This window comes from Candoia aspera, chromosome 2, assembly GCF_035149785.1.
Source record: "Candoia aspera isolate rCanAsp1 chromosome 2, rCanAsp1.hap2, whole genome shotgun sequence".
Taxonomy (NCBI): domain Eukaryota; kingdom Metazoa; phylum Chordata; class Lepidosauria; order Squamata; family Boidae; genus Candoia; species Candoia aspera.
This window is the reverse complement of record NC_086154.1, coordinates 203,650,501-203,671,611: the sequence shown is the minus strand read 5'-3', so window position 1 is coordinate 203,671,611 and position 21,111 is coordinate 203,650,501. Positions and strand designations below refer to the sequence as shown.

Here is a 21,111-nt window from a genome sequence, read left to right as displayed (position 1 = left end):
ATTAAAATAAAATGCTCAGGACACTTTTGTAAGATCTGTTGACGCTGGGTAAAACCATCCATTCCTATCGGGTACTGTGCTAAATATGATTCTACAATAGTAAGACTTGGAAGATTTGTTATAAATAATTTCAATGGCTTACTATTTATTTACAGTACAGTGATGAAGAAGGAACACACACAGTAACACAAGGGGACAAGCTCCGTGCCCTTAAAAGTAAAAGGCAGGCAAAAGCATATTCAGTTCCGCTAACGTAAGTTAATTTTTTTTTATTTTGTAAGTACAAACACTTTTTTCGAAGTTTGGTTTGATTATGTTCCATGTTACTTCAAAAAGCTCATTCTAATTCCTTGCAATTGAATCACGAGCCTCCTCGTTATTTCATTTTGTTATCATCAGTTCTTTTGTCTGTCACTAAGAGGTACACATGACCTTACACCAACATCTCAAAGCTTTTTTCTATGTCATTATCAGTGTCAATAGTATTGAAAAAGACTCCTAGATGAAAGGTCAGACTCATCATTTTGGTCGTAACAACCTTCTTTCTAGCGATCTTTGTTTAGGAAGCGGTTGCCAGTACAAGACCTTGTGCTGGGATGGGTTGTGCTGTATTGTAAGTGTGCTTTTTTATGGTTAGAAAAAGAAGCATAACTGGTTAAAAATGTCATGCTTTTAACATAGGTACTTGAATATTGAAAAACAGCAGTTTCCTCAGTGCTACATTTTGCGTGTACATCTTAATATACGTAAAACAGATTTAATCTGTTAATCCACCAAGAGTGCATGTCATACTGGTAGGTCATTTTGTATTCAAGATTGTTTTTGTGCATTTTCTTTAAATAGTACTTGAATTAGTCTAGAATTAATTCATTCTTTAAGGTGAAAATGAGTTGCGGAATCATTGCAAAGGTGCGTCTTAAAAACAGCTGGCCTTTGCTCAATGAGCAGAAAATTAATAGACATTTATTTTCTTTTTAAATTGCAACTGGCTGAAATGTACCACTCATCTGCAAAATTCTTGATTTCCCCACCCCCTTTGACTTCATGTTCATCTCTTCCTCCCCACCCTCGCTCCTTTTTAGATGTCTCCTAGCTATACTGGCCTCTGCTCTGAGTAGCATTGTCATCTGGTGGATTGTGTGTGGCTCCCTTCTTCCCAACCTGCTATTCTGTCTAGATGGTTTAAGAACGTAGGTCCATCAGAACCTCCCTTGGGAGAGCCACTGTGTAAGTGTCCCTATTACATTCTCTTCAGTAGCTCATTTTCTTGCCTTATTCATAAACGCATTGCATTTAGCTTTTATTGCCATCTCCCCCCCCACCCACCCCGTTCATTTAACTTCTCTAGCTACTTTTACAAGCAAAAGGGGATATAGTACAAAGGATGTTTTATCTGTCTTAGAATTTTCCTCTGAGATGGAAGTCTCTTCTTGTCTGTGTGCCAGTCCAGACATTTTGTGCAGAAAACCTTTATGTGTGGTGCTATGTTGAATATATGGCAGGAGTGCTTCCTTTTTCAGCATGTGAAAGGAATTTAGTCTCTTTCTCGAACCCTTTGAGGTTGGACGTGCTGACTTGCTTGTATTTTACATTTATATTTTCACTCCATAAGAGTGAAGAGCTATAGACAAGTAAGCACTTAAGCTAGGCATTCAGTGCTAAAGTTCTGTTATACACTCACTCCTCGTTTAGTGACCAAGTTCCTTTCCAATGACCAGGTTGTTAAGCAAAATGGTCACTAAGTGAACATGGGTGAAGATCACTGGTTGCTGTCTCATTCAGATAAAGTTCTCTTGTGCAGCTATGCAGTGTTACTTTCACTCTGGCATGCGTTGTTGTCAGGCACGTGAAATTTGGTCATAAATGTGCACATTGGTCAGAAAATGAATTTTTTATTACCGTCATATTTGCAAATGGTTGCTAATCAGGGTAGTTGCTAAACAAAGAGTGGGTGTATGTTCTTTCACTTCCCCTACTCCCCCATCCCCATGAATACTTTGAAGTAATGGGAGCATTCCAGTTAGTAAACATAGTACAGGTAGTTGTCAATTTATGATGGCAATTGGGATCAGAATTTCCATTGCTAAGTGATGTGATCATAAAGTGCGACTGCGTTGCTTAGCAATGGCAATCCTTGCCATCCTAGTTGCAGTTGTTAATCAAATCCCATAGTCGTTAGGTGAGGCAACTTCATGCTGTGTTCCCACACCAAAGTCAGTGGGGAAGCTGGCAGGAAGTTGCAAGTTCCAGGCCTGCAGGCAGGTAAGTGGCTGCTGCCAGGTGGGGGAGGAAGCAACAGGGTGCACAGGGGTGTGGGGGAGGACCAAAGAGGGTGCACAAGAGGTGCTGTGTGGGGAGGGTGCGTGAGAGGCACCACACGGGTCGGGGAGGGTGTGAGGTTGCGAGGGAGTGTGCGAGAAGTATGGCATGGGTCAGGGAGGGTGCACAAGAGGTGCTGCGCAGGGCAGGATGAGTGCACGAGAGGTGCCGGGTGGGGAGTATGTGTGGGGGTGTGCAAGAAGCACAGCGTGGGTCAGGGAGGATGTGCAGCAGGTGTGGGTTGGGGAGGGTGCATGGGATTGTGTGAGTGGCCGTCACGAGCTCAGAGGGGCTGGGGGGAGGGTGCGCAGGAGGGGGGGACTTACCCCAGCAACTTGCAATCTTCCCTGGCGGCTTCCCCATTAACTCTCTGGGGAAGCCAGCAGCGAAGGTTGCAAATGGCAGTCACGTGATCATGGGGTACTTGACAACCGGTCATAAGTGCGAATGGGTTGCCAAGCACCCATATCACGATCATGTGACTGTGGGGGTGCTGGGACAGCCAGAACTCCGAGGACTGGCTGTAACCACATTTGTTCAACATCGTCATAAGTTGGAATGGTTGCTGACCAAAAAGTCGTAGGTTGAGAACTACCTGTATTTGGCTATAGGCAAAGTAATTAAATTAATGAAAAAGGTAAACATTGTTTAGATTGCTGCTATTCTAGGCCATCAGTGGGCAGTCTTTTCAGTCTTGAGGCCATATAGAATACTGAGTGAGGGGTCAAGGCCAGAAGCCTATTGATATTTATTGACTCACTCACTCACTCAGGTTTCTGTGCTGCTAAATTCCCATAGGATGTAAGAAGTTTACAAACCACCACAGCAAATGTTAAAAAATTTAAAAATAATCAAATGTATAAACACCCCTCAAAACAGCAGGTAAAATGCCATCCCATGGTGTTAGGCAAAATCTCCACATTACCAAATACCTTCCCAAAGATCCAGGTCTTTACAGCCTTTTGGAAGCCTAGTATGGTGGAGGAGGACCAGATATCCAGGGTAAGCTGTTCTAAAAAAGAAGGGGTCATCACCAAGAAGGCTCATCCCCAAGGTCAGCAGCATCCCTCAAAGAAGGGACCTTCAGAAAGCCCTTATTACGTGATTTCATTGAATGAACAGATTTAATCCAGAGAAGATGGTCTCATAGGCATCCAGGTCCGAGCCACAAAGGGTTTTAAAGGTTACAACCAGCATCTTGAGTTGCACATGAAAGCTAATTGGCAGGCATTGGAGCTGCTGAAGTAGTGGTATCACATGGACAAATTTTGATGCACCCACAACTACACAGGCAGCTGCATGCTGTACCAGTTGAAGTTTCTGGAATGATCTTCAGAGACAGCCCATGCAGGGGGAATTGCAGTAGCCCATCTGCAAGATGATTAAGTGACTGTGTACAAAATGTCCTGATCTAGAAATGGCTGCATTTAATGCACAAGGTGCAATAGAACAAAGAATCTGCTACCCAAAGTCTCCACATGCTGTTTCAGCAGGAGCTGTGAATCCGGGAGAATTCCCAAATTGCCAGCCAACTCTGTTCAGGACAGTGCAACATTATCTAGTATTAGAATATTTCTAGATTCTGTTAGCCATCAAATACACAGCTGCTCATTCTTGGCCCTGAACCTGTTTTTCTCCATTAATATATTTCCAGCCTCTTCTGTTCTGCACACATTTCCAACTCCCTTACACGCTCATACGTTGCTGTCATAGATACGTTTATACCCTTTCCTCCTCCTACAGTGCCTGCTGCAGGTGATCTTATAGCTTAAATTTCCTGACATTAATTTCTCAGCTACTCAGTGGGACACAGGAGCCACAGCTGTTACGAACAATCTATCTTTCTATCTTAACATTGTTTCTTCTTGGCTCTAATTTGGATGCTAATGAAATATGGTTAACAGAACAGTATAATTATTTGGATTACGTTAGGCATAGGACATTGTGCCTCCTAGTGATTCTTTGGAATATTTCACATTTTTCTATACTTGTGCTAGAATCAGAATCTTGTGTTGACCAGCTTGTGTTTTGTTGTAGTATTTGAACTCCTCTGAACTCCTCTCTTTTTGTGATCTAAGTGATCATATGCTCTAATTCAGAACAAGATCATACTTAGCTTGAGAAAACTGCCCATCATTTTATTTGAATTATTACTGAAAGATAGCACACTCTGTATTTTTACTTTAAAAATTGCAAAATATGTGACATTTTTACTGTATATATTGCCATAGATGTATCAGCCATAAGGTGCTTGAAACACTTGTGACATCAAGGTTCCTGGGGATGAATAATTCCATTTTTCGTTCTTGACTATAACAATAATAAAGTATTCACTCCAGCTCAGTGAAATCAATTATTGGATGGTGACGCATGTTATTAAGAGGATGAGTCGTTTACTCATTAAACTATTCTTCGCAATTTCCGTTACAGTGATAGTCATGCAGTAGATATTGCTCATCTGAAAACTAACAGAATGTGGGGGATGAAATACTGTACTTTATTGTTGGAAGAAAACCATCTCCAATTTCCCTTCCAAATGTGATTTTTGTTACTTTGCGGAGGGAGGTTTGTACTGAAATCTGATTGATGTTTTTTAAGTAGTAAGTTCAGATAGATTTTCCCTACATTTGAAGTGATTATCAGGACCTAGAAATTAAATAAATATATACCAATAGAAATAAGCATGAAGCTTTTCTTTTTTAATCTAAAACTAGCTGTCCTCCATTCATCTGGATTTTTTTTTCTGAAGAGATTCTTGCTTTCTACCTATTTAATTGTTCCCATAAATTGTTCCCATGAAACACCTTTCCACAGTAAAATATTCTGAAGTGTCTTGAATAAAAGGGGATGGTATAGTGAGCATATACAGTCAAGGAGTGAAGGAAATTAATTTGGTAAGATATGCTGATGAGAGGGTTTTCTTACCATTCCTTTCTTGTGGTTGGAAAAAATGAAGAAGGTTCTTCCTGCTTCTCAAGTTGAAGATAACATAAAATAAGATAATGGGATAGAAGGTAGCAATGCCCTTCTTCTAAAAGAGTTGTTTCACTGAATAGTAAGTTAGACCAGCCTTCCTCCAACTTGATGCCTCTGGGTGTGTGGTCTTCAGATTCCAGAATTCTCAGCAGTGGGCATGCTGGCTGGAGAATTCCAGGAGCTTCAGTCAACACATATGGAAGGTTCCAATGTTGGATAGGCTGGGTTACATTCAGAATGGACATTCTGAAAATGGGGGGGGGGAATCTTCACATTAGCAGAAAGAATCAAGATTCAGTGGTGCTTCCATTATGGGAAGAAAAAAAATGATGATTTTTTGCCAATTATACCTGCAGCCCCAGCACCCTTTTGCACATTTTTGAGGCAAATTTTGGGGTGCGTAGCAGGCTGCAAGTGGGAGGGGAAGTCATCAGTAACTGCTACTGTTCCATCTGCCTGTGGGATTATTGAGTTTGTGATTCTACTCCCATGAACTGTGAAAACTAGGGAAATCATAGTGCCTTTTGTCTGGACATTCACAGTTAATTTGTTATATGTCAACTGGTGATGTATGGTGGATGGAAACTTTTACAAGTATTTAATTTTTCTACAGAATACTTCTCATTCCAGATTTCAGATGATGCAAACATTTCTTTGTTAATTACCCAATGATATTTGGGGGGGCAGAGGGGAATTTTTTGGGAAAAGTTTAGTAGAAACACTACCCTCATAGCTTACAACTTTCAAGAGTACAGCACACCAACTCATGTTGCTTTCTGTGAAATATGTAATGAGTGTGTGTTGATGCATTTGTCTTCTGGCACACCACGAAGAATCTTAGGGTTTTTTCCACTCATCAGTCTAGATGAGGGGTATACAGGTGTGCATATAGCTGATTCTTGATCTTCTATAACTCTTTTTGATACATTAAAAAACTTATTTCTCTCTCTCAGAAGCCCTTAAACCAAAAAAAAGTTGGAAATACTAATGCTTTCACTGAAAGCTATAAAAGGCTTAAAAAGAAACCATAAAGATCAAATAAATCTGTTCACAATATGCTAATTTTTAGATATGTTTGTGGAAACCCATATAGCATATCAAACTTATTGTGCATTACATGTTTTTAACTTGTTTGATGTAATATCTTTTTCCCCACTCTTTTCAGAGTAATTCTGCAATCCAGTGTTCAGAAAAGTAAACAGTCTGAACCTAGCATTTCTGACAGTACAGGCCTTACTAAAAGAACTACCAGGTCTACTGCAAGAAAAAGCAGTTTTAAAAGGTGAGAATTACTGTCCTGAATTCCAGACACTGTCGATTAATGAAGGCTGAATTTTTACACTTTTTAAATGATTCATTTAAAATTTTGGGCTGTGGTGCTAAGCCATAATTTAGACTAGTAAAAAGGAACCACAACCTTACACATTTCATGGTAGGCACAGAGAAGTAATATGCAGGCATAAGATTGCTGATATGAATGCAAAACTAAATCATGGTTTAATGTTACATCTGAATCAGTTCATCATAGTCTTTGCATATGATTGGAAGACTGAATGAATATCTGAACAATCTAAAATTAATTTGGAATTTATTTTCTCAAAAGTTGCGAAAGTTTTGTGAAATTTGTAGTTTATCATCCTTACAAAAGCAGGTCTAATAAAAAAGTGTTAGAAAATATTCTTCCAAGGAACAGTTTAGAGAATGAAATCTAATCTGATTAGATTAGATTAGACTAGACTAGACTAGACTAGATTAGATTAGATTAGATTAGATTAGATTAGATTAGATTGACTAATCAGGAGAAGTATGTGTATTTTTAGTTGAACATTTTGAATGACTGTAATAACACAATTTCTTACAAAGAGCTACTTCCAGTGCTTTGTTAGTAAACTGTTCATGCAAAAGGAGTTCAGTCTTTCACCATGCTCAAGAGTTTTTGAGAATAGAGGTAGGTGAAAAAACCCCTACTGATGGTAGATGCCTTTCTCTCAGCAGGCACCACTTTTGGACCTTCTGCTCAGATATTGCAGCACTTTATTAGAAGAAGCATTCTGTTCTGTGCCAAGTAGAAAACAGAATGTTTCTTCCAAAGCTGGAACGTAGGCATCTAAAATACTGTAGACTGTATGTGTGTTTTTTTCCTTTCTAATTCTTTTTTTGCCTGTATGAAAATTTATGCAAACCTAAATTGACAATTCAGTTTGTCAATAATTAATAAATTAATGGCAAAATCCTACATTGCATAGATGAGTCTCTGCAGTGGCATTTCGCTTCTTCCCTAAATACAATTCGGGTAGTCCTCAGTCTATGATCATTCGTTCAGCAACCGTTCCAAGTTAAGATGGTACTGAACAAATGGTAGTTACGACCGGTCCTCGGAGTTCCGGCTGTCCCAACATCCCTGTGGTCATGTGATCACAATCTGGGTGCTTGGCGGCTGATTCACAAAACTGGTTGCAGCACCCCGCGATCATGTGATTGCCATTTGCAACCTTCCCTACCGGCTTTGCCAGAAAGTCAGTGGGGAAGCCAGCAGGGAAGGTTGCAAGTTGCTAAGATAAATCTACCCCACCCATGCAGCCTTCCCCAGCCCCTCTGTGCTCGCACTGCACCAACCACTTGCACACCCTCATCCACCCAACCCAACCCATGCCTCTCATGCACACTTCCCAACTCGCACACCCCCTCACACCCTCCCTGACCACACCATGCCTCTCACACACCATCCCTGACTATCCTTCACACCGTCGTGCACCCTTCCCGGCCCACCCCTGGGCACTCCCTCACTCCCTCCCCCATCCAGCAGCCTGTGGGCCTGGGACTTGCAACTTCCTGCTGGCTTCCCCACTGCTTTGATTGTGGGGAGCTGGCAGAAAGTTGCCTCACCTAATGACGGTGGGGTTCAGTTAACGACGGCAACCAGGACTGCAGGGATTGCCATTGCTTAGCAATGCAGTCACACATTACAACCACATCGCTTAGCGATGGAAATTCCGGTCCCAGTTGCCATTGTAAGTCAAGGACTACCTGTACAGAGCATCTCTTGGCCCTCTGAAGCAAAATTTTAGGAAAAAGTGGTTCAGGTAGAGAAGGATCTTTGCCTTCCTGGTGGTTCTGCGGACCAAAAGGCTTTAATTCAGCCTCTTTATTTCTTCAGCCACCTAAAAGTTCATGCATGGCAAAGAATCAGAAAGAGTTATTGGACTGGCTGCTAATTAATTTAAAGGACAAAGATAACAGATAATTTAAAGGATGGATAGAGATAATAGATAATATTCAAGGTTAGAAAATACATCAGCATTCACACACATATTTAATAAGTACGTAAATACAATTATTGATCAGACATTTTGAAAGGTATCATTGCAGAAGAGATTTTTAGTAGTCTGGATTTGTATCCCACTACCCATGATGTAATTCCAAAGCGAGGTTGACCTTTCCTAAACAAAGGTTTAATTTCTTCATTTGAAATACTAAGTGAGAAAGCCTTTTAATGCTATTACTTCACTTGGGTAGTACTTCCAGTGGTGCTAAGACAGCAAATTTCTCAGTCACCAAACAAAGATAGGTTTGGTAAATATGCCTATGTTCATGGAATTTGTTAGTGTTTCACAAAATCTTGCCTAACTAGGCATTTTGAATTCATGATCCATGATCCATTATCATAGATCATTTGCTACTTAATCAGAAGGTTGTCAGGGATTCATTGTTCATTCTGACATTTCTAGTAAGCTCTCTGAATGCTTTTCCTGTTACCATTGATGCACCAATATGTAGAATTCTTTGCACTTTAATATTTGTTCCATTTCCATCATGACTTAATACATCTCAACTACACAGAACCTTCAGTTCTCACACTTTTTGCTGAAACTTGTCGAATTATAAAATAATGAAGTTGGAAGAGGGTATTTAATCCATCAAGTCCAACCTCCTGCTCAGTGCAGGGATCCAAATGAAAGTATCCCAGGCAGATTATGTAGTTACACATCCAATGAAAGGGAGCCCATCATCTCTTGATAACTTGTTCTGCAGCTGAACTGCTTTTACTGTTAGGAATTTTTATCTCCTTGAACTTAAATCCATTGTTCCATCTTTTGCACTGTGGAGCAAAAAAAAACAGGCTTTGATCTTATGATAACCTTCAGATATTTGAAGAGTGCTATAGTATCGCTCTCAGTTGTCCTTTCTGAAGGTTATACATACCCAGCTCTTTCAATAATTCTTCACAGGACTTTATTTCTAGTCTCCTGGTGATCTTCACTGTCTTTCTTTGAACCTTTTCCAATTCCACTGAACCCTTAAAGTGTGGTGCCCAAAATTGGACCCAGTATTTTAACCATAACAGAATAGAATAGAATAATTATGGAGCCACTGCTAGCACATATTCATTTTCTTGCACTATTAAATTTCAGTCTGTTATCTTCAGCAATTTTCTCTAACTAGTTCTTTTCTCAAAAAAATATTCTCAGATTTTAATACCCCATCTTCTAGGGTATTAGACATCACACTCAATTTTGTATCATCTGCAAACTTGATAAGCATTCTATCCACCTCTTCATCCAAATAATTAGTGAAAATACTGAAGTTTATGGTGCCCCACTTATTTGATGCAGAACCAGTGAGAAGCCTTTACTGAGTACAATTTTTGAGCCAGTTGAGTATCTGGTTAATTCTTGTCATGCACAGCATGGCATGGGGTACTTCATCAAATGCTTTGCTGAAGTACAGGTATATAATATCTACAGCATTCCCACAATCTATTAAAGATTTTTAAAAATGAGAAGATCCTGACTTCTGGTAATTAACATATTGTTTTGAAAATGGTTACAGATCTATTTTTTTAATTAAGTACCTTCCCAGGTGTCAATATCAGACTCACTGGTTTGTGGTTGGTTGAATCTTTCTCTTACTCTTTATGAAGATAGGGACGTTTGCCCATTTCCAGTCATCTGGCATTTTATTTGTCCAAAATTTATCAGAGATAATACATAAGGACCCAGCCAGACCATCAGGTAGTTCTTTCAGGAGCCAGGGTGCAATTCATGTGGTCCTGGAGATTTAAATGTTCACAGTTTCCTGATAGAATGAAAAGTTACTTTGCTGTTGTTGAAGACTACAGCAAAATAAGAGTAAAAAAGCTGTTTTTTTACATTATTGTTACCATATGTGCTAATGTTTTGCCTTCCTTGTTGAACAAAGATACTTTTATTTTGAACCTACCAAAAAAAAACCCTTTTGTTGTTCTTAGCATCCATTGCTAACCTCAGTCCATCCTGAGCTTTTGATTGCTGACAGCATCTCTACAGGTCTAGGCTTCCTATCTGTGATACACTTTTGTGTCTTGGCCCTCTTTCTGTTTTACAGTATATGTGCTCTTTTTTATTTTCAATCTACACTAAATTTGCCATGCTGGTTGCTTTTGTTAACCTCCATTTTTTCCCCTTGGACTGCTTCAGATACATCATGCGAGTTGCACTGTATACATACATTCTTCTTTTTGAGTGTTTCCAGTAGGTTTATATCCTAATTGGTTCCAAATGTGATAGTTTTCATGTAATGGAAAATTGGCTAACTAATCCAGCATGTGGACTAAACATCCCACTGCAGCATCTCATCTTCAGCTATAACTATATTCTTTGGATTTAAGGTACCAGGGATAGAAAAAAATTAGGTTACCATTGTTGTGGAAGAAATTGGTCCTCTGCATTTGGTAACTTCTTCAAAGACATAAAATGCCTTACCTTTCATCAGCCTAATATGCTAGTGTCATAGTACTGATTTCTTTTAAACAGAAGATAGATTTGTTTGTTTGTTTGTTTGTTTATGTGGCCGCCCATCTCACATAACATGACTCTGGGCGGCGTGCAAACATAGCATTCATAGCTAAATAACTGCACGCTTGAGGGAGTCTGATTGAAATGTGTGCTTACAGTTTTATAAGCTTTCCTCACATATAATTGCAACTATATTAATCAAAAAACCCTATCAGTGTCAACTTCAGTCAGTGCAAGGAATCACAGCCATTTTTGGTAGAAGATTCCCCACTCCTTCTGCTGAAAGACTTGTGCTGCTTTTCAGTCTCAAAGGAAAGTTACAGGTATTTTCCAGAAGCTTTTTTAGAGAAGAGAGGTGTTTTTTTTTTAGGTGTTTATGATTTTATGGATTTATATTGTTCATAAACCATCAGGATTCTTACAAATTCGGCAGTGTAAAACGATTGTAAATAAATAAATAAAGTGGATCCTGTGCATTTGGAAATCTGACTAGCCTTGCATCAGCTACAATCTATAGCAAGTTTTTATATAGACTTGACCAAAATGCAACTGGTTGCTTAACAGCAAATGGTGAGGGAGCAGGCTGTTCATGATTATTAAATTTTTCTTTCTTATATCCTTTAATTGTTTATCAGTAGATATCATGTGGCATAAATTCATATGCCTACATTCTGGGCAACGGCTCGTCTTTTATACTTCTGTCTGTAGATGTATGAATTCTGGTCAGTATATGAGAAAATGCTAGCTAGTATACATTGAACAGCACACCTTTGCAGCTACTTTGAAAGAACATTCCAATGCTATATGACTTAACCTACTTTAGAACATGATGAATCACCCAACAGATGGTTTGGAGAGTAAAGTGAATTTTGGATTTAAGCATATTATTGTGGTGAATTTCCAAATTCTGTTTGCTTTTGCTTCCCAGGTCTGGAAAAAAAATCATATAATAAGAAGGTAGCAAAAGTTAATTGTTAGATTTCTCTGTATACACTTTTGTATGTAGGTCTGCCATATCAAATAAGTCAGAACTGATGTTGTATGCTACGGTCTTCTGCGGCACTGCATTTCAGCTAGGGCCTGGAAAAGAGATGGGACCTCTGGCTCATTTGGTTTGCAGGATCTTGAATGAGGACCCTCATAGAAAAAGTTCCCAGCAGAAATTAGTGTGAACGATCATGTCTGGAGAGAAGAAGGACTCCTAGCAGACAGCTGGTTGAAAATAGGCAGCTCTGGCTTCCTAACGCTTCTTTTAGGAGTGCAAAGGTCTTCCCCTCAGCACTGCCAGACTGTTTCTGAATAGGCAAAGCTCTCTGCAGGAGGAAGATAGGAATCACCCCAGACTTTCCTATATCGGATGCTTTTCTTCTGTGTGACCATTTCAGCCGACTCCATTACAGAGAAAACAACTTTCTCCACTGAGATGCTGAGAACAGTTGCCTCCAGCCTTAGCAGAGGAAGATGTAGCGGAGAGTAGCAGTTGACTTGATTGTGTGCTTTACCTCTGGTTTGTCCAATTAGGAACATATTGCAAACTTACACATTGCCACATTTTTTCTAGCAGTAGTTTACCTGGAGATGCCCAAATCGAGTAAACGGTAATTAATCTGTCAACCATGATTTAAAATGGGCTTACAGAACACTATTTTAGATATAAAGAAATTGAGAATTAGCACAAGAAGCAAGTAACTTCGTATTTGGGAAATAGTTGAAAATTAATTATTCTTTTGAAGCTTCTGTTATTTATGTAACACTAGTATTCTTTTTTTCTGTTTCTCATTCTGTCTCTGGAATTTAAAACTGAAGAATACCATTTCTTTCTGTCTAGAAAGGAGAAAAAAATAGCACTCCTCATCTTAAAACTTGAAGTATTCTTGAACTTCCTGAATGTAGTATTGTATAGCATGTATATGCTATAGCATTGTATATAGTATAGAATGTATACTATTGTATATAGTATGGAATGCATAGCATATAGTATAGAATGTATATATTATAAATGTGTGTGTTTGTATCATATTGGTCCAAAAAGCTATAATTAACCAAGGTGGAGTCCTTGGTGCTCTCTGAGCCTTGTTTTCTTCTTGCAGATGTTTCATTGCCAGACTAGGCAACATCTGCAGTGCGAAGAGGGAGTGAGCCTTGCTCTCCGTTTATATACCATGGTTTGTCCAGCTTGTGTTGGTGGAGGTGTTGTTCTCTCCACCTCCACCAACACAAGCTGGACAAACCACAGTATATAAACAGAGAGCAAGGCCCACTCCCTTTTCACACTGACATTGCCTAGTCTGGCAATGAAATGTCTGCAAGAAAACAACAAGGCTCAGAGAGCACCAAGGACTCCACAGTTCAACCCTGAGCTACAAATATTTGCTTCAATTAACCAAGGTATCCAGACATTCTGAAGTTATTCAAATAGATTTCCATAAAGCAGATAAATGCAGTTAAAAATGAGATAAAGCATGGAAACATAAATAGGCACTGAATGAGTACAGTCATACAGACATTCCGTGTATTATTGATTTGTGCTGTGTCATGCAACTGTGAACACTAAAGTCCCTAGAAAAACTTGGTGCATTTCTTCAAAGGAGATAGTTGTCTTCTCCTACCCAAACTAATTTATGAGTTTATTCATGGATAATCTTGAATGTTTATTGATGCTTAAAAGAAAAGCTCACTCGTTGAAAGGGAAATGCTGTGTTACGATAAGATAGTTTGGTTGATATCAACTTAGAGATTGTCTCATCCATTGGGGGCAGATTAATGTAGCAACATGCTTTAGAGATATGACTGCTGCATGGGGATTGCTCACAAGTAGTACGAATATAAGATGAAGCCCTCAGAGGCATATAGATGCATCAGCCGGTTCTAAAAATGGGATCTTAAGCTCATGGAACAGAATTTTCAAGAGTACTTAAGTAACTCCCTCCCCTCTTTCTCTTGAAATTGGCTGGAATCCTATACTACAAATGAAAGAGTCATCCCTTGTTGCTTCAGTTAGCACTTTAGGGAACGAGATATTATGTTGACACGATGAGTGGAGAGAGGATGGAATTTAAGAGAGACTTGACGAATAGGAGCAAAAACACAGTAAGTGTTACCCTATTATTTAAATAGTAAGAGCTGTATTTCATTTATTTTAGTATTTTAAAAATAACAGTTTAAAAAAGGTATTTTTAAATTTTTATTTGCCTTTCGAAGGCCACCACTTGCTTCTAACTCTGTCAGTTGCACTTGACTACCAGATTTAAATTGGAAGCTGAATGAAGTGACGGAGCATCATCTATTTAATCCTAACACTTAAAGCAATTTTTTTCTTTACTTTTTTTCTACTTTTCCCACAGTCTGATGCCTCAGAGGGAAAGAAGGAAAAGGGATGCTTTACAACAAATACGCTTATGGTACCTTGATCCCACTGCTTTCTCTTTATGAATCTGAGCTTGTTTTCCAATAATGTAATCTGAGTGGCAGACCTTTACTGTCGAGGTTGTATTATTTTCAGAAGTTTAGCCTTTGAATCACCCCATCCCTCCTCTAATGACTTTTTGGTTTATTTGCTGGCTTAGTTTTAACTGGTTATTATGATGTCTAAATTGTTCATTTCTAATTGGCATTTATATATACATCTTACGAATCTTTCCCCATAAACCTCTTTATCATTTCAGCGCTGCCCCTAACCCAAGGACCAGAAGCGTGCTGCGTTGAACAATGAGAATTCAAGAGAATGCAGAGAGGAAAAAAGGGACATTGTTTTCAATTAAAACATTGAAGATTGATTTTTTTTTCTTTTAAAAAGTGGTCTATTTTAACTCTTGTACAAGAGTGTTAATTTATTGTCACTACAACAATGATTTTTTTACTGCTTTAATAATGGCCTGTAAATTTTAGCCTTTTGTCTAAATATCTCTTTTATCAAGAGAACTTTTTTTTTGTACAATGCTTAGGGACAAAATGTGATGGCAATCATTTAATCTTCGGTCCAATATAAAGAAGTGATTGGGGGGTGCACATATTATGTGTTTGGTCTATAAATTTTCATCCCAAAGTGGTTTTCTCTTATGATGAAAATGGAGAAATTGGGAAGGTGTCCTCATCTTCCCTTCACCCCCCAGTAATATGATTGCTCTTTGCATACATTTACTATCCTAATTGTATTAGGATTTTTATCATGTATTTCTAAATTACTATCCACCAAAGAGTGCTTTATTTTCATAGATTTAGTTCCTAGTTTTGCAAATTATACCACTGCCTAAAGTGTTACTTACTACTTTTAATTAACAGGAATAGCTGGGAAGAATTGCAACGAATATGTGCCGTTTTAATACCACAGTCTTAACTGTTAAGCTACTAGTGAATTAAAACCTATTGTACAGCTGCTACAAATAATAATTGGACAAAATACACTAGCAAAGTACGGCTTTTCAGATCCCCTCTATGTACTTACATATTTATCCCATTCTTATTAAAAGCAATGCTAGCTCTGCTTGCAAATCATCTCCCCTTGCCCTGAGATCCTGTTCTCAGACACCATCTTTTCCTAGCATTAAATATTGCATGGTAGTGGTTCTGCTAATATTCAGACATTCATTTTAGCTTTGTCTGCAGAAATTGGGGATTGAGTCAGTGTTCTTCGTATGCAAAGTATGTGGCATATCAGTGTTTTGATTCCAATGACATGTCGATATGTTGGATAGGGAAAGGAGTTCCATTTGCCATTTCTCTATGTCTACCATGTCAAATTCAGTAAAATTATGAACTTACAATTACTTACTTAGCTTTCAGTGCAGAAGAGGCAGCAGATCTGTACTGAAATCTATAGAAAGCATTGTGGACTATAATTATTATCATTCTTAATCCTCAGAAACTAAGCAAGAATAGTTGTAACAATTCTCTTGTCCCATTTAGACTTCAGGAGTTGTTCAGGAGTTATCAAGTGCTTCTCTGCACCTTTGCAATTATGCTCTTTCCAGTCTGGGGAAACACCTATTTACCCAAGGAAAATTTTGCTAGTTGTGGATAATGCAGGTCCTCCTGATGTTGTGTTGTGACTCCTGTTAGCCCTAGCCAGCATGAGTGAAGGTAAGAATTGCTGTCCAATATCTGGAGGGATAAAAGTTGGCCATCCCTGGTATAGAGGCTTTGCTGTAGTTCCTTTAGTAAAGAACTATGTAAAAAAATAAAAATTCAGAAAATGCTTGCTGGACCTGAAGCCCAAAATATCTGTAACTACTCAGACCAATAAGAGCAGGTAAGAACATTTAGATTCTGTCTTGAACAGCTGCCTTGTAGGAATATTGTTAAATTTTAGGAATATGGATTTTAAAAAACAGTCACATAGCCCTAGCACTAAAGAGAACTAGGCCATGTTTTAGTTTTGACTAGCCATGTTGATCCTTACAACTACTTTAATAGATTCCTACCAGCAAGTCTTTTACTGAATCTTAGCAGCTACACAAGAGACCTCCTCCAGGATGATCTGTCCCCAACCTGGCTCTTCAGATCTTGTATTGATGCACTTGTTGCCATTGTAATTGAGTCTATCTACCTTGCTGATTGTCCTTCTTTTCTCTTTCCCCAGCATTATAAACTTCTCAAGAGGACAAAATCTTCACATAATGTGTCCAAAATAATGATGATTTGACTGTAGTCACTTATGCTTCAAATAAGAATTCTGGATTGATTTGCTCTATGATCCATTTATTTGTTTTCTTGGTTATCTATGATATTCTCAGGAGTCTTCCAGCACCAAAATTCACAAGTGACAGTACTCTTTTTATCCTGTTTCTTCGAAGTCCAACTTCTGCTTTCATAGAATATCACAGCCTACATGATCTGATCTTTGTAGGTATAGACACATAATGTCATCTGAATATTTTTCATAATGCCTTCACTGCTACCCTACCAAGTGCTAGTTTGTGGTTAATGTCTTGACTGTTGGTTCCTTTACTATTGATAGTTGATCCTAAAAAACAGAAGCTATCCACCGTTTCATTGACTATCTTCATTGTCAGTTTTAAGACTGATCATTCCATCTGTTGTCATTAGTTTGATCTTCTTTTAATATTAGTCCCATTTTTTCACTGTGCTCATTGACTTTCATTATTAGAGTTCACAGTTCATTTACGTTTTCAGCACAGTACACGTTATTGATGTTTCTTCCTCCAGTTTTAAAACCACACTCATCTTCTTCCAATCCAACCTCCCTTAATGTATATCCAACATGTGGGTTGAATAAATGAGGAGAGAGTTTACAGCCTTGTCTCACTCCTTTATCAACCTGGAACCAGACAGTTTTACCATGTTCTTTTGCACTGTGGTTTCCTATCCTGTGTATAGGTTTCGCACAATGAGATATTCTGGGATTCCCCATTTTCTAAGGCCATTCCAGTTTAATATGGTTGACACAATTGAAAGACTTTTTATAATCAATGAAATGTATATTGACTTCTTTTTGATATTCTTCAATTTTCTCAATTAACTAGAAGGTATTAGCAATAATGTCTCTTGGTCCTCAGATTTTTGTAAAATCCGCTTCAACATCTGGCATTTCTCTTTCCATGTAGGGCTGTAATCTGTGTTGGAAGATCCTAAGCATTATTTGCTTCCATATGAAATCAACAATATTGTATGATAGGTTTGCATGCTATGGTAAGTCTTCTTTGGTGTTGGTATGTAGACTGCCATTATCCAATCTGTTGCCCAGTATGTCATTCTCCAGATTTGCTGGCATAGTTTGTTTAGAATCTTGATTGATTCTATTGCTTGCCTTATTTCTATAGATATTCTATCAATTCTAGTAGCCTTCCAACTTGGTAAATGACTGGAATGCTGATCTAACTTCATCTTCTAGTACTAGAGGTTTTCATAAATAGGGAATGTTTTCTAAAGTACCATGAATATTGACATTACTACTGTATAGAATTTCAGTATACTACTTCCAGTTTTCTTTGATCCTGTTTCTATCAGTTACTATCTGTCCATTGGCATCTTTTAGCATACCAGTTTGAGGTTGGAACCTCCTGTTGAGTTCAGAGATCTTTTGGAAGACTTTTCCTTGTTTTTTCTTGTCTCTGTCCATCTTCAGTATCTTTACAGATATTGTCTTAATATTGCTTCTTGTCTAACAGCTCTCTGAAATTTATTAAGGTCCTTCCTGAGACCTTTATCTTTCTGGGCTTTAGCTTCTTTTCTCTTGGCAGCTTCTGCCATTTGTTCGGACACCCAGTTTGGTTTCTTCTGTTTCTTGACTTTTGGCAGTCTCTTTTCACATTCATCCTTAACAGCTTCTTAATTTCATTCCACAATTCCTCTGGTTCCCTATCAATGAGGTTCAGAGCTTCAAAGCAATTCCTGATGTTCTTGAAAATGGCAGGTGTATGCTCGAGATCATGTTATGGAAACTGGTTGGTTTTCTTTCACTTTAGCTTGACTTGGAACTTATATATGAGATGTTTGTTATCAGTTCCATAGTCAGCCACTGGCCATGACTTTGCTGTTATCACTCAGCTCTTCCACCACCTTGTACCAGTAACTTAGTCCAATTGATTTCTATGTACTTCATCTGATAAAGTCCATGTATATAGGCATTGTTTTGGTTGTTCGAAGAATGTATTAGTGTGGCAGAAATTTTCCTGATTCATTTCAGTGTCTTAGACTATACAATCCCATTACGTTTTCTTCCTTAATTTTGGAAACTGGTTGGCTGTTATTGCCTAATGCCCCCTGAAATAAGTGTGTTGTATTACAAACTGCATAGAGTTTTGGAATTCAGGTAAACCTGAAATCTCACTATGAACTCTTTTGTCGTAATTTTTAATGGGTTGTAGTCATTTCTTTCTTTGTCTTCATTGCTAATTTTTTAAGAAGAATACAACACAAACCAATATTAGTCATGACACTTTTTAATAAGGAAATTTACTATAGATCATTCTGTGCAGACATTCTCCTACGAAATTACATCTTTAATATTTGGTGTTTATTTTTAAAGATTTAGGTTGCTTACACAGGAGCTTCTTTGCCATTCAGTTAAATAGTTCACCATTTACTTAACAGCAGTTGCATTGTAGACAAGAGTTCTTCACTTATATTTATTGGAATACATGAGCAGTTTTAGATTGGTTTAATCTTCTGTTCTACTTTATCCACCATGAATGCCACATGGTTACTGAAGGACTTGCTCACACACACTCTTCGTAACAATTGATTTTGGTCAGTTTTATAAAATGTAACCTATACTTTACAAGAAATGGTCCAGGATCAAGCTTGGTATGGATTTTGTTGCGTCAGAGATATTTCTGTACTGTTCATGCTATTTTAACTAACAATACAGATATGGACTTCAAATCTTAATAAATATACCCTGCTTTAGAATGTTTCCTGTATTTGCAAGAGACTTTTCGAGATGAAGTGATTTCAAATCAGCTAAATTAAAATTTGTTCTAACAGAACCTCAAAATAATAGGTTTTTCAGCCACACTTTCCTAAAAATAGCTCCCATCTATGTACTATGTATTTGGAACAATCAAATCAGCCTCATTGTTCAACATTTGAGATCCCATTTTATATTTGGCCTGCATCCTAATTCAGGCAATAAGAGTCAAAGTATTTATCACATTATTTTAATTTGTGTGCCTGATGGACTAACGTTCAAATAGACGTTTGATACATTAACTGAGATGGCTGTCACTTTCATTAGTGTTGATAAACTACTTCCCCCACTTATTTCTGTATCATGAAGGACAAAAGGATCACTTAAACTGTTACCTCAATTATTCACTAAATCTCCCTCTTAATAAACAGTTACTGCTTCTGTTTATGCAATACCCATTCCTAATTCTGTAACCTCAGTCATTTCTAGCCATCTCATAAAACCATGCTAATTTATAGCCAGTATACAAAATGTTATTTCAGTTGCCAGAGATTTGTGAATTTGTTAAGTGCCATTTACCAGCTTATTCTTGATAGGGTTATGTTTTAACCTTAGATTAAGATTAAAAGGTTCTTCATAGAATATAGTTGTTACTTGGGAGTGTATGTATACATACCACTTGTTTCTACCTCCCTCAATCTTGGTTACATTAAGTGTCAAGCAGTTCAGAATGCCCTGATTAGCATGGAGGAAATCTATAAATTTACCTTAGCTATTTTGGCCCAGAAGCTACACTAATACCAACAGTAGTTACTTGTTGCGCGTGCACAGAATTGCAACATCTGCTATTTTAGATACGAGAACTAAGATTTCTTGAATATGGAACCACTGATTGAGTTATTAATAATATATACACAAATCGACCATGCAAAGCCATTCTTAAATGGTCACAGTCATGTTGAGCCAGTCTACCACTGAAAAACCAGCACTCCCAACAAACTCGTTTTTTTGGTAGAAAGGGCAAGGTGTAAGTTAAATACATTACACCACCTTTTTTAGATTTAGTTCCAGGTACTAGAAACAGTACTAGTATCAGGCCAGGAAAATATTCAGTATTTAGGTGTTTTAGTAGTCAAAAGATATAATTTTTTTTAGGCTTGTAAACCAAAGAAGGCTCCCAGTTCTTAAACTTTCTTTGTAATGGATAAGCAAAACCAATAGTCTGAAAGGCTCATTTACACACTTACATGGAACTATTGTGATTCCATGCTGGTTAGCACAATTTATTTTCCATCAATTTAAAATAAAATTATACCCAAATACTCATTGCTATATTGACAGCCAAGCTGTGGAAAAGCTTAAAATAAAGCTTTCAGAGTTACTACTTGTAGGTCCCAGTTACGAGTTTTTAGGTTTTGTATGTATCGTCTTCAAAACTTGTACAAATAATTCGTTCAAACTGTGGTATAATCAATACTGCTCAGATCAAATTATTTTGTTAATGTATTTCAGGGGTAAACTTGACACTGTGTTTAAATTTTAATTTGATAGTATGTATTTTTCATCAGTGTAATTGGATTATATAAATCTGGACTAACTTGTAAGAGACACATGTGCAAATAAAATTTATTGCTCATATGAGACTACCCAAATGTGGAAAATACTTAATTGGGG

General features: G+C 37.9%; 1 protein-coding gene across 6 annotated transcripts in view; it reads left to right on the top strand.

Moving 5' to 3' along the window:
- The window catches only part of CDC14B (cell division cycle 14B), a 305,941-nt gene that overhangs the window by 56,420 nt on the left and 228,410 nt on the right, over window positions 1-21,111 (top strand). For 2 of the 6 annotated variants that reach the window (XR_010067325.1, XR_010067327.1), the window contains exons 12-15: window positions 156-253; window positions 6,461-6,577; window positions 14,414-14,470; window positions 14,735-19,365. Coding sequence is in view for 2 of the 6 variants with exons in the window: in XM_063295221.1 (XP_063151291.1) it covers window positions 156-253; window positions 6,461-6,577; window positions 14,414-14,470; window positions 14,735-14,774 (312 nt within the window). In the remaining 4 variants the exon portion in view is untranslated. Of the gene's footprint in view, window positions 1-155; window positions 254-1,082; window positions 1,222-6,460; window positions 6,578-14,413; window positions 14,471-14,734; window positions 21,084-21,111 lie in introns of those variants that run through there. The other 4 variants (XM_063295221.1, XR_010067326.1, XR_010067328.1 and 1 more) reach the window with 4 other exon arrangements.